This window comes from Marmota flaviventris, chromosome 6, assembly GCF_047511675.1.
Source record: "Marmota flaviventris isolate mMarFla1 chromosome 6, mMarFla1.hap1, whole genome shotgun sequence".
Taxonomy (NCBI): Eukaryota; Metazoa; Chordata; class Mammalia; order Rodentia; family Sciuridae; genus Marmota; species Marmota flaviventris.
Window position 1 is genome coordinate 97,781,426 of NC_092503.1, and position 20,210 is coordinate 97,801,635.

The 20,210-nt window shown below is 37.8% G+C and overlaps 1 protein-coding gene across 9 annotated transcripts in view; it reads left to right on the forward strand.

Annotated features, from left to right (window-relative positions):
• Dst (dystonin) overlaps positions 1 to 20,210 on the forward strand; it is a 441,140-nt gene that overhangs the window by 224,390 nt on the left and 196,540 nt on the right. For 6 of the 9 annotated variants that reach the window (XM_071613304.1, XM_071613301.1, XM_071613307.1 and 3 more), the window contains one exon: positions 331 to 423. In XM_071613304.1, coding sequence (XP_071469405.1) covers positions 331 to 423 — 93 coding nt within the window. Of the gene's footprint in view, positions 1 to 330; positions 424 to 6,204; positions 7,294 to 20,210 lie in introns of those variants that run through there. The other 3 variants (XM_071613298.1, XM_071613300.1, XM_071613299.1) reach the window with 1 other exon arrangement.

Sequence of the window (20,210 nt, forward strand, 5' to 3'; positions counted from 1 at the left end):
CAGTTGTATTTTTGACAAGTAGATGCTTTCAGTACTTGCTTTAGAAGACAAAACCAAATAACACCCATATTGCCTTTGTGCTTACTCTGTACTTTGTATTAAAATAACTGAGGACTGGGGATGTAGCTCAGTGCTAGAGTACTTGCCTGTAATGCAGGAGGCACTGGTACAGTCCCCAATACTCCTCCTCTGCCCCTCAAAAATAAGGTAACAGTAAACCAGTATTTTGGTGATTACTGTATTTGCATATTTAAGGATTGTTTTTCTGTAGGTAAAGATAACTCGTGTGCTGGTTTAGTAACATTTTTATCTTTTCCATATATGAAACAGGTGAAATTAGTGAATATTAGAAATGATGACATAACAGACGGAAATCCCAAATTGACTTTGGGATTAATATGGACAATAATTTTGCACTTTCAGGTAAGTCCACTTTTTCTTAGATATCATTTCTTAAGTCTTTTATGGCTAATTTTAAGGTAGTTCTTATGAAGGACTTTTTATATCCTATGAAAGAAAAATCAATTTGGGACTTATTTTCTTAAACAATATATTTAAATTGTTCTTTCAAGTAACACTGTGAACCTGGCTTCACATTTCCTGTTCTCCACGAGCTTGAATGTAGTTTTAAGGACTGTGCTTGTAATTATAGATTTGGAAGACACAGAGTTTCATTCTTGAATGCAGACACATTTTTTTTCATTTCTGACAATGTTATCTATTTTAGAGATTTTATAAAGTAATCCTTATTTAGAATAATTTTTATCCTTATTAAAAATAAGTTTGTTGTTTCTTTGATATACACTAGATGGCAGTAGAATTATCCTAAAGAGATCTGACTTAGAAGAAAAGTCCTGCCTGTGTTGTGCCTAGTGTCTGCTCATGAAATGTTCTATGTGCACAGAACCCATCCTGCAGTAGGCATGCTGTGCCTCTTACTGATAACTGTGCAGTTGAACCTTGAAGTTAAGATAGATAGTTTTCTAGCTACAGAAAGGAATTGGTGTTCTCAATCAAATCTTGAGAGGAATTAGGCTTAAAAAAAATTGACTGAAATGTAATATTTGAGGGGAATGGGCCATTTGGAAATGGGAGAGATAAGACAGATAATGGAGAGCTTTGGGGAGGAGATTCCAGGTGGGTTCCAGGACCTAAACGGGCATTGGAGGAGATATAAGAGGAGGAGAGGTGCTAGCTAGACTGTAGGGAGGCTAATGTAGGTGAATGTCCAGTCAGTGTCACTGTTGAAATCATTACTGGAGGGTCCCATCCTTAGGGGATACGGGTATGAAGCACAAAAATAAGGCCAGGATTTATATATGGAACCCAAAACCAGATCTTGTAACAGAATTGGGTAAAGTCTAAGTAGATTTGGCCCCAAAGTTGAATTCCTGTGCAGGTTCTCAGTAGCTTTCTCAGAAAACCTTTAATTATTTCTAAGTGGATCAGGGTCCCTGCATTTTTTAAAAAAGTTGTCAATGGACCTTTGTGAGTTTTTTTTTTTAAATTATATATGGTGCTAAGAATTGAACCCAGTGCCTCACATGTGCCAGGCAAGCACTGTACCACTGAGCCACAATTCTAGCCCCGCCCTGCACATTTAGTAGGACCAAAACTTGAAGAATCTCATATGGTTCTCTCACCCTGTACAAAACTCAACTCAAAGTGGATCAAGGACTTAGGTACTAGAACAGAGGCCCTGTGCCTAATAGAAAAAATATAGGCCCAAGTCTCCACCATGTTGGCTTAGGAACTGACTTACTTAACAAGTCTCCTACAGCTCAAGAAGTAAAATCAAGAATCAATAAATGGGATCTTTCATACTAAAAACCTTCTTCACAGCAAAGGAAACAATCAATGTGAAGAGAGAGCCTACAGAATGGGAGAAAATCTTTACCACATGCACTTCAGATAGAGCATTCATCTCTAGGATATTTAAAGAACTAAAAACTTAACACCAAAATAAACAAATAGCCCAATCAATAAGTGGGCTAAGGAAATGAACAGATACTTTACAGAAGAAGAAATACAGTTGATAAACAAATATATGGAAAAAAAATGTTCAACATCTCTAGTAATTAGAGAAATTCAAATCAAAACTATACTGAGATTCCATCTCACTCCAGCAACAATAAATGTCGGTGAGGATGTGGGGGCAAAAGTGTACTTGTACCTTGCTGGTAGAATTGCAAAATGGTGCAATCACTCTAGAAAGAAAGTATGGAGATCCCTCAGAAAACTTGGAATGGAACTACTATTTGACACAATAATCCCACTCCTAGGTTTATACCCAAAGGACTTAAAATCAGTGTATTATAGTGATGTAGCCACATCAATATTCATGGCAGCTCAATTCACAATAGCTAAACTATGGAACCAACCTAGGTGCCTTTCAGCAGATGAATGGATAAAGATAATATGGTATATATAAACAATGGAATATTACTCAGCCATAAAGAAGAATGAAATTATGACATTTGCAGATAAATGGATGGAGCTGGAGAATATCATGCTAAACAAAATAAGTCAATCTGAAAGAATCAAAGACCAAATGTTTTCTCTGCTATGCAGATGCTAATTCACAAAAGTAGGGGCAGGGCTAGGGAAGAAGAGAGGTAGTTTGGATTAGACAGAGGGGAGTGAAGGGTGGGGAGGGGATATGGAAGTAGGAATGATAGTAGAATGAATTGGACATTATTACTCTATGTGCATATATGATTATATGACCTGTGTAACTCTACATCACATACAACCAGAAGAAAGAGGAGTTATACTCCATTTAAGTATGATGTGTCAAAATCCATCCTACTGTTGTGTGTGAGTAATTAGAACAAGAAAAAGAAGAAGAAGAAGAAAAAAAAAAAAAAAAAAACAGATGGCAGAGTTGGAGGCCTGTCACAAGAGGGAGCCAAACTCTTCACCACCCAACTGGTGAGGCAGGCTGTGTCTGAATTTTGGACACCAGAATAAAGATTGCTTTAAAGCAGTAGAAAGTACTCAGGCTTTAGAAGAAGGGAGAATTAAGTTTTGTTCTTGATTTTTTTATTTCTTGCTGTGATGGCATTGGGAAAATTACTTAATCACTCTGAGCTTGGAAAATTGTGTTTTAGAAAACAGAATCTATTATTTATTTGTAAAATAGATGGAAATAAGCAGAGTCCATAGTCAGGAGTAAGGTGAGAAGCTGAGGTGGTGTTCTCAGAGAGTAGTGATAAAAGTCATGGCTCAGGGGAGGATGGGAAACTCAGTGCAAGAGATGAGGGTTTTTCGGTGGTAATGGTGATGGGGATGGTACTGTTGTTGAACCTAGGACCTTGCATATGCTAGGCAAGCTCTCTGCCACTGAACTCTATCTCCAGCCCTTTTTTATTTTATTTTGAGATGGTCTCACTAAGTTGCTAGATCTGTCCTCAAATCTGTAATCCTCCTGCCTCAGCTGAGTAGATGGGGTTATAGGCATGTACCACAGAGCCTGGCAAAAGAAGACAGATTTTTAAGAAGGAAAATAGGGACTTGACCACAGGGCATAGAGGATGGAGAAGAGTCTTAGTAAGGGATGATTCATCTCTAGCCTGAGAGATCAGAAAACAGTAAACTACAAAAGACATAGGGGTGAAGGCCAAGGGGTGGTGGACAACTACTGTCCTTCTGAGTGGGTTTGATGGCAGGTGGGATGTCCTGTTTGTCCACAGGGTATTTGGAGGCAGGTGAGCAGAACAGAACTGAGAAGTCAGAGGTACAGGTGTTAATAATCTTGGGATGGAGAAGATCTGAAGATCTTTTCACAGGTGCAGGAAAAGATGCTACTGAGGAAATAGAAAGGAATATATAGAGAGGTGGATGAAGCAACAGGAAGATGAATTGATAAAACCAAGAGAAGAAAATTTCAAGTATGGAAGAGTGATGAACAGTAAGAAATGTTGCTAGAGACCATGAGAAGATTATATCAGTGTGCAGGTTAATAGTTTGTCTGTAAGGAAGATGTGGGAGACCTTGGAGAAAACACTTCCCATGCTGTTGGGAGCAGAAATTAGAAAATAATAAATAGATATGTGAGGATGTGGTTGGGAATTAGAAGCAGTGGATTTAGACCCTAAGTTTGAGGAAATTTGAAGCAAAAGATCCTTCAAGAAGAATTACATATTAAGGGGCAATGTGGGTGTAGTTCAGTAGTAAAGTGCTTACTTAGCATGGGCAAGAGGGAAGAGAAGGTTTAGTTAGAAGAAATATCAGAAGAAGATTTCCTTCTGATATGTTCCTGTGGAATCCACTGTATTGTATGACCTGAATTACAAGACATTAATATCGATATTTTAAAGTTAGAACAAGGTTTATTGAAAATGGAACCTATCTATATTTTGGTAAAAATGGAAATGTTTCTTCTTATTTAAATGAAAAAACTTTTCTTAGTACTGTCATAACTGAAAATTAGAACTGTTTTCTGATATCCCAAGATATAAAGCTATTTATAACAGTGGTAACCATTCCTCACTCAGAGTGACTGAGCCTTTTTCCCCTCTCTGTACCTTACATAAGTAGGGAAGTAATTTCAGAAGACCAATTTATTTATTTTAAAAATATTTGCTGTGGGCATGACTCATTGAATCTATGTTTCAGGGAAGCATTTTGCAGGGAGGCATTATCATTTCACTAATCCTATACCATTAGCCACCATATGCTCAGTCCAGAAATATTAAAATAATTAAGTACATTGTCTTGTCTATTAGGAGAATGTTCATAATTAATCATAATCAAGGGTGATGAATCTATTGGCCACAAAAATAGAAATAAAGAGGTATAGGAAGAGAGCATTGTGATAGGATTAGGAAGGATTAGAAAATAAAGGAAATTTTTATAGCTAGTAGAGATAGGCTTTGCAAGATGGTGCCAACTCAGGCAGATACTAAAGTTGAGCTATTGCTGGGAGAGGAAACGGTGCATGTGGTGAGGAAATGGACAATTGCTTAGTTTGGCAGGGCTGGAGGGAAGGGTGGTGGGGACTGAAATCACAGGTTGCCTCTCCAGCATGTTAGTAGGAATCCCAACATCACCCATTTGAATACTTTTGAGTAATGTTCTGTTGCCTTTGAAGAAATTTAAAATCAAATGAACAACAACCTGACAATCCCAAGACCTTATTTTTGCCATTGTCTTCAGTTTTTGCCACTGGAGAATGTTAATTTCTATTTTATTTTATTTTTGAATATTTACTTTTTAGTTGTAGTTGGACACAAAACCTTTATTTATTTTTATGCAGTGCTGAGGATCGAACCCAGGGCCTCGCACGTGCTAGGTGAATGCTCTACCACTGAGCCACAACCCGAGCCCTAATTTCTATTTTAAATTATACAGGAAAATAATATAGTGAGGTGTCTATTACTAACAAGTATCTGCAACATTATTGATGATTAATTGAATATTCTTACTCAGTGAAATACAGTGAGTTCTATCTTCTGATTTAATTTTTTTGCAGTCAAATGATGTTTGCCTATGTGTTAAGTGCATTTTATGCTATGCTAGTTTCTTTGGTATCCTATCTGTGACTCAGTGTTAGAAATATGCACACCTGAGATAATCAGGTTCCATTCTAATTTATTATTTTTCCAGCAGGTCCCTACTGATCTGTATAATATTTAACTAGAGTACAAGTATGAAGGTTACATATAAAGTTTAACTGCCTTTACTCATGTATAACAATGCACAGATGTTTCCTTTGGCTAAGTTTCCCTGCTTTAAATCCTATCATTCATTGATCTACTCATATGAAAGTTTTAATGATCAGATAATGGTGATGGCTTGGAACTGTAGTTATTTGAAAAATATTTCAAACTATATTAAAAGATTTATTTTAGAAAAAAATTTTAAAAAATTTTATTCAGTATTATTATTTCTTCTTGGGCTAATTATTGAATCAGATTTTTATATGCTGTTTTGAATAAGAGTCTTTAATATAATTTGGGATTTTTTGAGCTTGTTTGTGTGAAAGTACCAGAATTAGTTGGTGTTTTTTAAGGAAAGAGGGTTTTATTTTAAATAGTAGAGACTATTTGAAACTGAATTTGAAAGGCACTTTGCTAAATCTCTCCTGACTGGTATTTGCTTTCTGTTTGCTCTCTGATTGGTTGAACCACCAGTAGTTTCAAAGGTTAATGCAAACTTTGGTAGCGTGTCTGCATTACAGAAAGCTGAGAGTTAATGTGAGGGTCATAATCCTCTCTAGCAGTGAATCAAGGGTTTGCCTTGAAAGCTCATCAGTGTTGTCATTTGGCAGTGAGCAGTAATGTTGGTCTAAGAGGATTGGTGGCCAGAAATAAGCCACGGTGTCTAATGAGACACAGGGACCCGGCTGGGCAAGATGCCACAGCATTTCTTGCGTGTGCCTTTTTCATAAGCAAAATGGCCTCAGGCTGAAGAGGATGGTCACAAAGTCTGTGAGGAATTACAAGTCAGAATAGAATCTCTGGACTTCATGGAGAAGGTCTAAGCCTGGATTTTGAAATGAGTGGCTTTGTGGAGCTGTGATCTACAGATCAAATGGGGAATGTGTGTGGCTGTGTAAGAGCCGAGAAAGAAGAACAGTATTTCGATCCTGCCAAAACTCCTTTGAGCCCTGAAAAATATCCTCCCGGAAGAAAATATTTCAGAAGAAAACTGAGCCAGAAAGCTGTAGGGAACCCAGAGTTGGTCGAGCAAAAGAGTAGAAATGAAGGCAAGAAGTGTGACATTCAGTTTTCAAGAAAACAGCCAACTCTTTTATCCAGAGGACTGGAACCGGAGGGCTCTGTTCCCTCTGGCCCTGCACCAGAAGACTGTGTTCAGCGAGAGAAGACAGAGGTTGCAACTGATGGTGTTAAACAGAAACTTCTGCTGAGGGCTGTAAGTAGTGTGTCTTACCAAGTGAATACGTCTCCTGCTAAAGACAGTGAAATAAAAGCATGCTTAAGTGCCCTGGATGAAGAGCTTTCAGAAAATGACAGCACTCCATATTGTGCAAAGAGGAAGAAGCATTTAGATGATGTCAACACAAGAGAAATAACATTCCAGAGAAAAACTGATGTTTTTCCTTTCCGAAAGGCAGCCAGCTTAAGTTCCATTCACTTTGATAGAGAGAGATCACTTGCAAAGAGTGAGTCTGCTGAAATTCCCTCAGAAAGTTATAGCAGTGTTCAAGACAGGCCAGGCACTGAGAGATTTTGCCCTTGTGCAACACACCATGTTCAGTTCACAAAAAGGAGATGCCATTCGCTCTGTGCTATTATGTCCTCTGTTTCCAAGGACACATATGGAGATGAGGTAAGTGAAATGTGAAGCCTGAATTTAAGGTGTAAATAAGTGTTCCACTTGCCTGCATTAGACTGAGGTTTTGTAATTTGTTATGTGAAAGCTATGGAGTTCTTGGTCTATTTTATTCTAGCCTTACAAATATTTGATTATTGTGATTTTTTTGGTGTTATTTGTATTCTTTTTTGAAGTTTTACTTTGACATTTTGTACACTTATTGTTGGAATAATTAGAAAAGCACTGGTTTAAGAGAATGTATTTTTTAAAATTTCTCTAGTTCATTGACTTTTCTTACGGATTAGCCTGTGGAAACTTAGCTACATGGTAGTTAAGAGTTAAATGACAGAATAGTCATAACAATCAAATATTTCAAAATAGTAGAGGGGATTTTGAATATTCCCCCAAACTGAGAAATAATAAATGTCTAAGATGATAGAAATGCCAATTGATCATTACAAATTGTACACAGATATTGAAATGCCGCACTGTGCCCCATAAATATGTACCATTACTATATGTTAATTAAAAATTTAAAAAATATTGAAAAATGAAAGCAGTCATGATAAGACAATAGTTTGGATATTGTTCAATAGCTTGGATATGTTTATATAGTACAGTTACCAGTCAATACTGACTTACTATCCCACAAATTTAAAAAGCCAAAATCCAGTTCTCTCTCAGTTTCATGTATAAAAACATTCAGAAAATTGCTTCCAATTCTATATGTATGTTGGGGGTGGGGGCACAGATGAAATTGCTTAAATTTGTTCTGTCTCTTTGTTTACGTGAGTTATTTCTTGGCTCCCATCAGAAATAAGAAATCATTAAGACAACATGTGATAGAAATTTGAATATGACACACACTTCCAGGAAGTTGAGATCCTTATTCCTGACATTGATATTTAAGTTCCATACAAGTTTCTTCTCTGGGGTTTTTACTCGTCTTTAAAAGTAATAGGATCTGCATTTATTTACTTGCCTGGGAAGTGCATTACTCAAACAACTTTGCCATGTTACCAGTTGGGAGTTGACAGCTTTTTCTTTAAGCGATTCCTAACTTTATCTTTTAATCAAAACATCTGGATGTAAGTGATATTTGTAATGTTCAACATTTCTGGGCAGGTCATTGTATCATTGGGCAGAAATCATTTATTTGCACAGTGATAGAATGAGGTGTTATCAGGGTTAGTGTGCACAGTCATCCTTGACCTTGGCTGGTGAGTTCTCCTGAAGGTGTCCCAGTTTGTACACACCACACACCTTGCCATTATTATGTCATCACTTCTGTTTACATTTTACAGTGGTGGCATTTTAAATAGAAAGCCTCCAGTCTGTCATTCTCTGTGTAGGTCTGGAATAAAGGCTGGTGCAAAAAGAATTTTTTTTTTTTGGCTGTTATGTTTATGAATGTAAGCCCTTGGTTTACTTTCACATTTTCCAACTGCTTTTTGCATAATTTGGCTTCAAGTCAGTAGTATGCTTTTTTCAATTTCTTAAAATCTGTTTCCCAAGTGGTATATGAGTGCCCACCCCCCCTCTGTTTTTTAGTCTTATCCTCAGGCCTAGGATATTGCTCTTGTTTGTAATTTGTGTAACCAGTGATTTTGAAACTTGAGGAAAATCTGTGTGAACATAAGTCATAAACCTGCCATCAGAATTGTTAAGCATTGATTTGGAGGTACTTAACAAAGCCTGGCTTCTGCTAGGTCAGAGTTGAGTGGGAGAGTCATTATTTTATCTGAGGAGTTTGACATCTCACTTCCCTGCAGTGCAGATGAAGACTGTTCTGTGGCATACAAAGAGCCAGACCCAACAGTTCAGCTGTTGCTGTTGGAGCATTCTTTCTGTTTCCTTGGAGGTGTTTGACTCTGCTTAATTGTCTCTGCTTAGAACTTTCCACAGAACTCTTTTATTTTACATTGGATTCCACACTTTTCACTGGAAAATTAGATTCAGTGGAGAGCTCCCAACCCCTTCATTAGTGTTCAGTTCCAGAAATGGTTAGCCAACACTCGTTTATTCCTTTCACATACTTTTTTATGTCTTCCCTATTTGATCCATTCTTCCTCTTAGTTGTATGCTTGGTTGGGCTTGATGACATGTGAGTTAATTTCCAAGTGGATAATGTACGATTCTTTGAGCTCATCTTAACCTGACTTGAACTTCTTGAGTCCTGTGACATTAGTCAATCTCAGTACGGATGACCAGTGTACCTCCTCTTTAAATCCTTATAATAGGCTGACCTAGAGTGGCCCTCCAGGCTCTGGGGCTCTGAGGCCAAGCAGCTGGCCCTTCTTTGCATGCCAGATGAATATAAATCTCATAAGCATGCTACATATGTATTAGGATAAGTAGGTGAGTAAATAAGAAAAAAAAAGGGGGAGTATCTTAGATTTGTATGCTTCTTTTAATTGGTAAAATTAAAAGCAGACACATTATGTCTTAGGATCATCCCAATAACTGTATGAAATAGGCCAAATTGATAGGTCTTCTTATATAGAATGAAGAAATAGAAACTCACAGGTATTAAGTAAGTCCTGAAGGACTATAGTAAATAGGATTAGTTGTGTTAATGGTAGCATGACATCTGTTTCATTTAATTGTCAAAGAATTTCTGCTTGAATAAAATAGACATTATTATTGCTGTATATATATATACGTGACTGTATGACCAATATGATTCTGCAATGTGTACACTCAGAAAAATGAGAAATTATACCCCATCTGATTCAAATGTGTGATATGTCAAGATCATTGTACTGACATGTGAAACTAATTAAAACAAATGAAATAATTAAAAAAAAAAGACATCTAAGGAGGTGACATTGACCAGGAAACTGAAAAAGGGACCAAAAAAAAAAAAAAAATTTCTGCTTGGGTGTAACAGTAGTCCCAGCTAATGGGAGACTGAGGTAGGAAGATTGCATGGGCCCAGGAATTTGGGACTGTAATGCTCTATGCTGATGGGGTGTCCATTCTAAATTCAGCATGAGGAGGGGTGAACTGGCCCAGTTCAGAGATGTAGCAGATCATAACTCATGTGCTGATCATTAGTGGGATCACACCTGCCCCCCAGCCTGGGCAACATAGCAAAGCCTTATCTCTTAGGGGGAAAAATTTCTGAAGGAGATTGCTAAGAAGAGATTAGAGCAGGATTTGATGTTTATAGGATTGTCTGTGAAAGATGAATGTCATAAACAGTGGTGACAGAGAGTAGATTATCTTTGGGGACATTGGGGCTGGACTCAGGGATTCCCTGGTTTATATAATACATGCTTCTCATACCTTATGACAGGGTCTCCTACTTTTTCCCTTGAGCTCTTTCCATAAAGCATTCTTTTTTCCCCCCTTTTTTTAATTTCACAAATTCTGCCTCTTCCCAGTCTTGTCAGGTTGATGTCAGCAAAGATAGTTGAATTCTCTACTTATAGGCCAGGGAATCTCTAATCTGAGCACATGTAAGAATAATCTTCGTTAACTGCAAACCATATAGGTGCATTTATGTCATTCCCAGTGATTCTAATATAGTAGATCAGGCTGGAACTCTACAGGTGGGATGGAAAGCTTTTTGCTATTCTTAGTCTATGGCTCTTCTTTGAGTTTGGACCAGAGTCCTTGCAGGGGAATCATCTGAAATGTTTATTGAAAACATCCTACCCCAGATTTAACTTCATCAGAATAGTTCCTGGCAGGGAGAGAGTGTTGTATATGTTGGCATATACATATATAGATCGTTTTTTTTTTATTGATTTGTTTGTTAATTCTAATTGGTTAATTATGATGGCACAATGCAATTCATTTTATATTACACATATAGAGCATAATTTTTAAAGACACTGATTGTACACAAAGTATTTTTGCACCATTCATATCTTATACATGTACCTAGGGTAATGATGACACAAAATTTTGAGAATCTGCTTTCCCTTTTAGCATTTGCTGTTTCATTTTCTTCTCAGTGTAGATTTTCTGATAAGTAGTGGATAATGGCCCTACAAGGCAAGTGATCTGAGTTTTTTATAGTCAAGCTTTGCTATCAGAAAGCAGTGTGACTTAACAGTTCATTTCTCTAGTTCTAGAGAAGGATTTTGGACCAGATCATGATTCTATGACTGATGGTGTTTTTTGAAATCTGTAATATACTAGTCACTTCCCCATTACATTACTTATCTTCCAGAGCAGGCCTATGAAGTGGTTCTTTTTTAGATTTATCATTATGGATGAGGAAATTGAGGCTCAGGAAAGTTAAATAAATTGCTCAGCTCACTTAACTAGCAAGTATTGGAGCGTGGATTTGCCCCAAGTTGTCTACCAAGTTGAACTATGAACATCCTTTTCCCACATACATCTTTTTCAGCTTTAAATGTTCATGAACCCAAGTACATAAGCATGAGATTTTTTGTTTGTTCATTTATTTCACTTCTTCTCTCCATCTCTTCCTGTATTTCTGTGTCAGAAATTTATTATGTATTATATATTGAACCCAAACTGAGCACTTAGAGTTAAGTAAAACAGCCATGTGCATTATAGCCTGCTGTTTGTTCAGAACAAATGACAGGACCAGGGCCGTAAACCTAGGTTCCTAAAAATTAGGTTTCTGAGATGGTGATGAATTTTAACTTCCCACAAAACCATATGACCATATTAAAGAAGGAAGCTACTTCCATGTTTCTTTCCATTCTCTGGTGAATTGCCAATTAATAGTGCAGTGACCTAAAGAAAGATGAGAAATGAGGAGTATGGATATTGTAAAAATTATATCATCAGTATTTTTAGTAATGAAGAATTGAGTATTTTTATTTTATTAATTATTATATTAAAAACTTAAAAATTTTTATTAACCATCTTAGAAGAGAATAATGCATTAATACTCAATTGCTCTGAATTATGTTTATTCATTATTGTTTCTCTGAAAATATGAAGCTTAGACAATAGAATTCATATTGAGAATTCAAGGACTTGGATAAAATTTAAATGCTTTTCCTTTCATATGATAGTTTTGCTCCACAGATCTTGGAAGACAAAGGTAATTCATTGTATAATTGACTAGTTTATTTCTATCTGAACAATTTGATCTCTTTTGAAAAAATACAAATGAATTCATTGATTTTTGACTAGTTTCTTGTCATTTAGATTTCACAACTAGTTTTTAAAAATCTAGCTTTAAAATAACAGTTTAGAATTGAGGTCCATTTCAATATTCTAATGCTTCTGTTTTTTAAATTAAATGAAGGACCTACAGAAGTTTTAAATCCTTTGCTCTACAAAAAAGGTAGTAATTTTTATGTTGGGGTTTCTCTCTGTTTGAATAAGGAATAGAGAATTTGCTCAATGTAGTCATCAGTTTAGAGCATTAGCAGTTGATCTTTACCAACTTTTTCATGGCTTGACCCTTTATTTAAATCTTTCCTCTCCTGCAGGCAGTTTGTACCAAGTCAGAATTTTCAAAATGTTTGAGCCATGGTTGCAGTTAAAAATATTTTTTTGGAGCAATTTTACACTTTTTTTGAAGCTTGGAAGCAGACACTTAAAATGTGTTGATTACATTTATTTCTGCCAAAATAGTTAAAAACATTTTGGGAGAAATGGTTCTTGGACACAAGCATCTTGGCTAAGAAATATTTGCCTGTGTTGACAAATTCAATATGGAATTCAATTTTCCCTGACTGTAATGTCACATGTTAAGAATCAAAGAGTAAGCAGTCATAGTCCCCTTCTTAGTTACCTCCTTCACTGTGGGGTAGGCACTGTTCTGAGCCATGTACATGAGTTGTCTTAGTCTGTCAAGAGCCCAGTGAGGAGGTACTATGATCCTCATTTTACATGAAAGGAAATTGAGGCCCAGAGAAGTCACAGGAACTAGTAAATGGTGGAATCAGGAATTGAACGCAAGTCTCCCTCTCCACAGACATGCCCCAGTTTTCTTCCCAGTGTTAGATTTGAAATAATTGTTAAGAGACTAGTGAGGTAGAAGAATCTCAAGCTTCACCTGTTTTATTCCTGGCCTTTTATTAATATCTCAACTTTTTCATGTAGAATATAATCAATCAATCTCTCTCTCTCTCTCTCTCTCTTTGTGTTGCTGGGGATTGAACCCAGGGCCTTGTGCATGTGAGGTACTGTACCAACTGAACTATATCCCCAGCCCCCTAGAATATAATCTTAATTTTTATTTTAATAAAAGCAAGAAGGAATTGAATTTTCATTCAATAGCATTTTTGTATCTTATGCTCTAAATTGATAAGGATTCTGTGTTCTGCACAGAAGATCAATCGGCTGCCTATCATTTCTACATCTGTTGCATTTCCCAAGTCTGGTTCTGCTTCTATAGAATGAGGTGGTTCATTGATGGATAAAGCTCCTTCCAGAATGTTGTAGGAAACTGTTGTAGGTTTAGTGAAATAGAGGAAAGAGCACTGATGAGGGGTGGCATAAGAATACTTAATTTTAACCCAGGTCATCTTATTCACATCTGTAAAATTGGATGGTTTCTTGTTGTGAGAATTAAATGGGATTTTATGTGTGGAGTAGACATAAGAGACTGAGAAGTGCTTTATAATCTTTATCCTATTACTGTCTTCTTCTGTGGAAAAGATAAAACACCTGTAGTCACCCTCTGAAAGAAGAGCTCTGTGAGTTTTCAAAACTTTCCAGTACACTTCTTGCTTTCTCTGGTCATAAAGCATTCTGCATAAGCAGGGTCAGCTGCCAGCTTCTCCCCAACCCCCATCCTACCTCCTCTCACTAATTTCTTCAGCAAATATTTAGTGAACACCCACTATGTGTCAGTCAATGTGCTGACCATCTTTCTCAAATTCCAAGGTTGGCTTAAAACTGTCAACTTGTTCAAACAGAAATACCTGTTGGAAGAGCCAATTCTTGAAGCTGCTTTTGATTATTTACACCGTACTGTGGGTTCATTTCAAAGGCATTAATGAGAATATCTCGGATATAGGAGAGGAAAGAGAATATAAGGCCAGAAGCCAATCTGCAATTCTGAGGGGGAAGAGGCTGTCAGTAACAGAGCTGTGACTAGTCTAGTGGGGATTTTTTTTTTCTTTTTTTTTAATAAAACACAGCCTTGCTATGTTGTCTAGGCTGACCTTGAACTCTGGGTGTTGAGTTGTTTTCCTTCCCCAGGCTTCTGAGTATCTGGGGCTATAGGCATGCCACTGCACCTAGCTTGGTGGGGAAATTGTTTATGAACCTTGACATCCAGTTTATGTGAGAGATACATGTCTTCCGCTGAAAATGTGAGAATGTCCTGCATATCAGCTGCTCTATACACACACAGGCTGAGCTGCTTCAGTGAAAAAGGGGCTTAATTGACTGTTAGGGATGAGGCAGAGCTGGGGGATGCCCTCTCAGATCTGTGCCTGTGCTGCCATTTCCCAGCTGTGGGTGCACTGGAAGGAAGCTGAGTTGGTGGCATCCAGTGTGGCTACTGACATAGAGGGGAAATCAGTCTTGGTTGTAAAAATAGTTACCCCCCCCCCCTTTTTCTCATTTATGTGAAGGAGAAATTTTACTCTCAGAGATTCTGAATTGGAACTAAAGACCTAGCTTCGTGACCTAGGCTGCCTACTAGCATGCTGTGCGACCTTTGGCACATCACATCACTTCTTTTTGTCTCAGCTTGTTCACCAGTAAAATGAATGAGTCCATCAAATGGCCCTGCTTCCTTTCGATTTGGATTCCCATGACTTTTGGTCTTTACTTTTTATAGCCTTCTCTAAGTGGAATATCTTACTACTTAGTTATTTTAACTTCAGAACTATTGCACATAAATTATTTAAATGGTAATTTTGATAAAATTTTTAAGTAATTAAAAAATTTTTAAAGAAAATTTGCAATATTTGCATTATGTTAAAGAAATTCATTTTTGTTTTTAAAAAGGTAAAGAGGGGCTGGGGATGTGGCTCAATGGTAGAGCACTTGTCTAGCATGTGCAAGACCCTGAGTTCAATCCCTAGTACTGCAAAATAATTAAAATAAGATAAATGTGAATAAACTCTCAGGGAGTATCTGAGTCAACTTTAGAGTCTGCTGTTCTTGTATTCTCACTGCATGCCATAAGCATGACAGCATCTATAAAAATAGTGTGTTCCTGTTGCCCAGTTGTCTGGTGGCATTGACTTTGCTCTTAGGACTTCACATTTACAGATTCAGCTGACTTACATGGTGAGGCTGTTGCAACTCACTTCATAGTAAGTGGGTCATTTAGCAGTAGACTGTGAGTGAAATCAGAGCACTGTGGAATATATTGACTTTTTTTTTTCCATTGACAGGACATCTCCAGGTTTACATATTGTGGTTTTTTTTGTTTTGTTTTTTAAGAGAAACAATTTTGGTGAAACTCAGCTTCCCTCCTTGATATTGGGTTATCACTGAGTGGTCTTTGGGCTTTCTTCCTGCTGAATACTTTTGTGCAGTGGTCAGTGTATTGTTATTATTGGAAAATGAAAACAATTGCCATCAATCTATTTATATATCTTTGGTACCAGGGGCACTTAACCACTGAGCCACATCTCCAGCCCTTTTTATTTTTAATTTCGAGACAGGGTCTCACTAAGTTGCTTAGGTCCTCACTAAGTTGCCAAGGCTGGCTTTTTACACTTGTGATCCTCCTGCCTCAGGCTCCCTAGTTGCTGGGATTATAGGTGTGCACTACCATGCCTGGTTAATTTTCTAAAATGACAAGGTTTACATGACAGGTTAATACCAATGAAAACGTGGAACATGTTTCTGATCTTTCTCACTTTTTTCTTATAATTACTTCCTTATTTTCTTTCTCTCCCTTCCATCCTTCTTATTTAGCAGATACTATTGATCACCTAATAGATGCTGTGTTGAACTGAGTATGGAGAGAGTGTCCTAAAGGGAGAAATATTTTAAGGGAAGAGGTAGGAAAGAGGGAGCATGTGGTGGATACAGCTTGATGTTCACATGGTTTGATCATAGAAGAGGAATGGCTTGGGTCTGGAGAGATCTACCAAATCTTAATGAGATTACTGTGGCTGCAGAGTAAAGGATGAACTGGACTGGGAATGTGAGTAGGGCAAGACTTAGTATAGTGAGACTAGTTAGGGGGCTGTTACTAATCCAGACACTGAGGCTTTGTTCAGAAGAAGGTGGACGCTCTCTTGAGCCCAGTGTCATTGTAAGCCTATCAGGACTATATTTTAAAACATGCTATTGGTATTGACATTGGAGAATAGAGACAGTAATCTAGACTAGAGATAATAGTTGCCTCAACTCAAGTTGTTGGTGGGAAAGAGGAAGTGGGGAAATAAGATTCTCTTCTCCCTGTAAAAATCTAGGGAGAGTTAACAGGTTGTTCTTGTTCTTAGGTGTTTACTGCATCCTTTAGCCATTTATCGAGACTGTGGTTCACATTGCCTGACCACACTCTCTGAGGTACTTAGTCAGGCCTGCACTGTGAAAAGGCTAACAGTTCATTATCCACAACCCTGACTGTTCAGGAGTGTTCATGTGTCTGGGGAATCCACAGTTGTAACTGTGTGAATTGGGGTCAGGTTCTTTCCTTCTGTTTACTGCTTATCCAGAGCCTCACCTGGAGTCCTCTGTACCTATTTAATTCCAGTTACTGATGTTTTGAACATTGGATGTCAGCTCTGCTGAGAGGGAGAAGCAATAATATAGAATGAAGTATCAATGTTGTGTGTAAGGGTGGAGTTGAAGTGGGAAAAGGAGAAGCAAATGTGGGAAAGAGTGTGAGGGTTGTTGGAATCAATCTTTTTTTAAGGTTGAGGCTAGTTTTCAGCATTTTTAATTTCAGTTTTTGAGCTTGCTTATAAATGGAGTGAAGAGGTAAAATAGAGGTGGTAACTCCTTTATTCTCAAAGCCTGGCATCCTGAACTATGAAAATAACTTTATATTTTGGGTATCAGGATTCTTTTTTATGCCCAGAGGGCTCAAAATTAAAATGTTAAAAATATAGTTACCAGCCACATGTCTAATCCAAATGAGTTTATGGTCCTCCTATCAAATGGGTTAAATTTGTTTTATTACCAATAGAAATAATATGTTTAGGACCTGTATTTGGAAAACTACATTGTAACATGTCCAGGGAGTTTATGAGAATGCCTTATGAGGATCTTTTGTAACCCAGGGCTGTGCTTTGGAAACTAGCTTCAGTCAGGGCTCTGGAAAATATTTGGCCTTGACATAAAAATTCTGAAGACTTTCATTCCTAATCTAAGTTTGGAATCTTATAAATGTAAAAAGGAATACATGCAATTATTGAGCTATTTAAAGCATTTTAACACAGAACACCACAACTGTCACATGCTTATTGCTGTTTATCCATAGCATAGGCCAAATCTTGATGTCACTTGAATTCATGGGGAAGCTTATTCCTCCTGGAGTAAAAGCCAGAATGGCACACACTGTATGCTCCTGTGACCTACTTCCTGCAACTAGGTCCCACTTTCCAGTAGTCCATTCAGCTCTCAGGTCAGAACCCTCATGATCATACCCTGAGACATTCATTGACATTGAAACTCAGTTCTAGAAGAAGGCAGAAGCTTTGGCCAGGCCAGCGTCTTTTGAGGCCTGTCATAACTATTAAATTGTGATTGACGTTCATGTTTACTTTGGACTTGTTCAGGTCGTTGGCTTCCCTATTATATTCTCCTTGAATTTAGAAAACAACTGCTGGAGTTTGGTTGTTTTTACAATGTCATGATAAAATTTGTTTCATTTTTGTTTTTGTTTGTAATCCTGGGGATTGAGCTCAGGCTTTTGCTTATGCTAGGCAAGCATTCTACCACTGAGCTACATCCCCAGCTAAGATAAATTTCTTGAAAAATGTTGTCAGATGTGTCATTTTTATTGTGTAAATGAGAATCAGATAAACCCTACTTGGTTAAGTGACATTTTTATAGGTTGATCAGTTCTGTTGGTTGGGGGTTACAACCTACAGAGGTAGTAAAGCCTCTCATGTGGGACCTTGAAACATATGATAAAGTAGAAGTGATCAAGAAGATCCTGGTTGCCTGAATGAATTAATGCAAATCCCTAAAGTGTCTGACTCAGTCACAAAGTCTTTTGTTCATTGGGTATTTGCTGAGTGTCATGTGCCAGGCACTATAATACTTAAGTGAATAAGACATTGTTTATCTTTGTATGTTGCTCATATGCTAGAGGGGGGAAAGATTTATCAAACAGATTTAGAAACAAAAGTAGTACACAGTGCATACTCCTGTAAAGCAGTATGCACAGGGTGGGTGGCAGGCACCACACCCAGACTCTGCAGGTGTACTCAGCTCATGGAGAAGGGCTAGAAGGTCAGTGCATTCTCTGGGTAGGGATGGCTCATATACATGGTAGTGTCCTGTGGAAATACATTGGCGTAGAGAAAGAAGTAGTTCATTGTGCTAGACTGAGGAGTTTCAAAGGGAGGGTGTTAGGGGGAAGGAGGCTGCATAGGACTGTGACCAGTGAGTGTGGGCATACAGAATGAAATGCATCGAGGATGACTTCAGGAATTTTTGATGTGGGGGAAGCTGGGTAAATGATGGGGCTGAGCTAAGAATATAGTCAAAGGAGCAAGAAAGAGAAAGAAAACGTCAGTTTTTGATATGTTGAATTTGGAAAGGTAAGATATAGCACAGTTTAAGAGTGCCCTCTTTGAGCACTGATCTGTTGGTATTTGTGAAGTGCTTAAAGCAGCGTCTGGCTCACTTAAATGGTTAGTTCTACTCTTTCAATAAAAGTGTTGGTTAGGGGATTGGGGTGAGTTTAGGGATAAGATAGTGTGTATGAAATGGGGACTAGGGGTCATCAGTGTGAAGGATGGTTGGAAGCATTGTAGTAGAGGAAATCATCGAGGACTGAGAGGAGAGGACTGAGGCCCAGGCCTGAAGGGTAGCATTAAAGTTGTGCTCTAGAGGAGCCTCTAATAAAGACCGAGAAGGAATGCCCAGAGACCAGAGGAAAACCAGAAAGGAGTGGCATCACTGCCAGGGACAGGTGCCTTGAAGAGATCAGGATTAGAAAATGGAGGTATTGGCAAATAACTACGAACTCTTCTTGCTGGTTACATCGTATGCTTTGTGAAGACATTTGTGTAACCAATGAACATTAATGGTTCATGCATATGCTTACAGGTGTTTGTTGAATGAGTGAGTTTGTGAAAGAGGTGGTGATAGATGACTTCTCCCAATCTTTCACCTCTTCAGTTTTCCCCTACCTATCAATTTAATTATGTTTTGCAAACTAATTTCCTTCCTAACTCTGAAAATAGTCATGAGCAAGAATTACCAGACTCTCTTGTCTGGTCATCTCTGCTCAGTTTCAGTGGAGTGATGGGGATGGAAACCAAATCACAGCAGGTAGAGAAGAGAATGTAATAAAGACAAAAAGAAAAAAAAAAATTACAGAATACTGTTTTAGGTAGCTTTCCTGAGAGAGGGACAGAGATAAGAGGGAATTGAGTTGAAGGTTATTTACTTTTACTTTAGGATGGGAGAGACTTGGGCATTTTAAATATGGAGAAGAAAGACTGAGATGAAAGAGAATAATAGATAGAATAAGATCTCTAGGAAGCAGAAGGTGAAATAATTAAGTGTACTGGAGGAGAAAGGTCAGATGGAGACAAAGAGTGTAACAGGACAGGGAGGTGAGGGAGTCCTGGCTCATGGGGCTGTTTTCTCTATGAAGAAGAAAAGGTGATTATTTCACATCAATGGGAGACTTGTTTATTGGCAACCCAAGATTGCAGACCTGGAATTTGTGGTGGTAACATATGGTGTTGTAGGATGGTTTTCTGAGATGGTTTCCAAGCCTCATAGTTTAGGGTGGGAGCAAGGAAGTTGCTCAGCTGCCTTGATAAAGATCTTGGTTGAGTGGCTCCCAGGTAAAGCGTCGGGGAGCTGAGGATACTGATGAGAGTGGTTGAAATGGT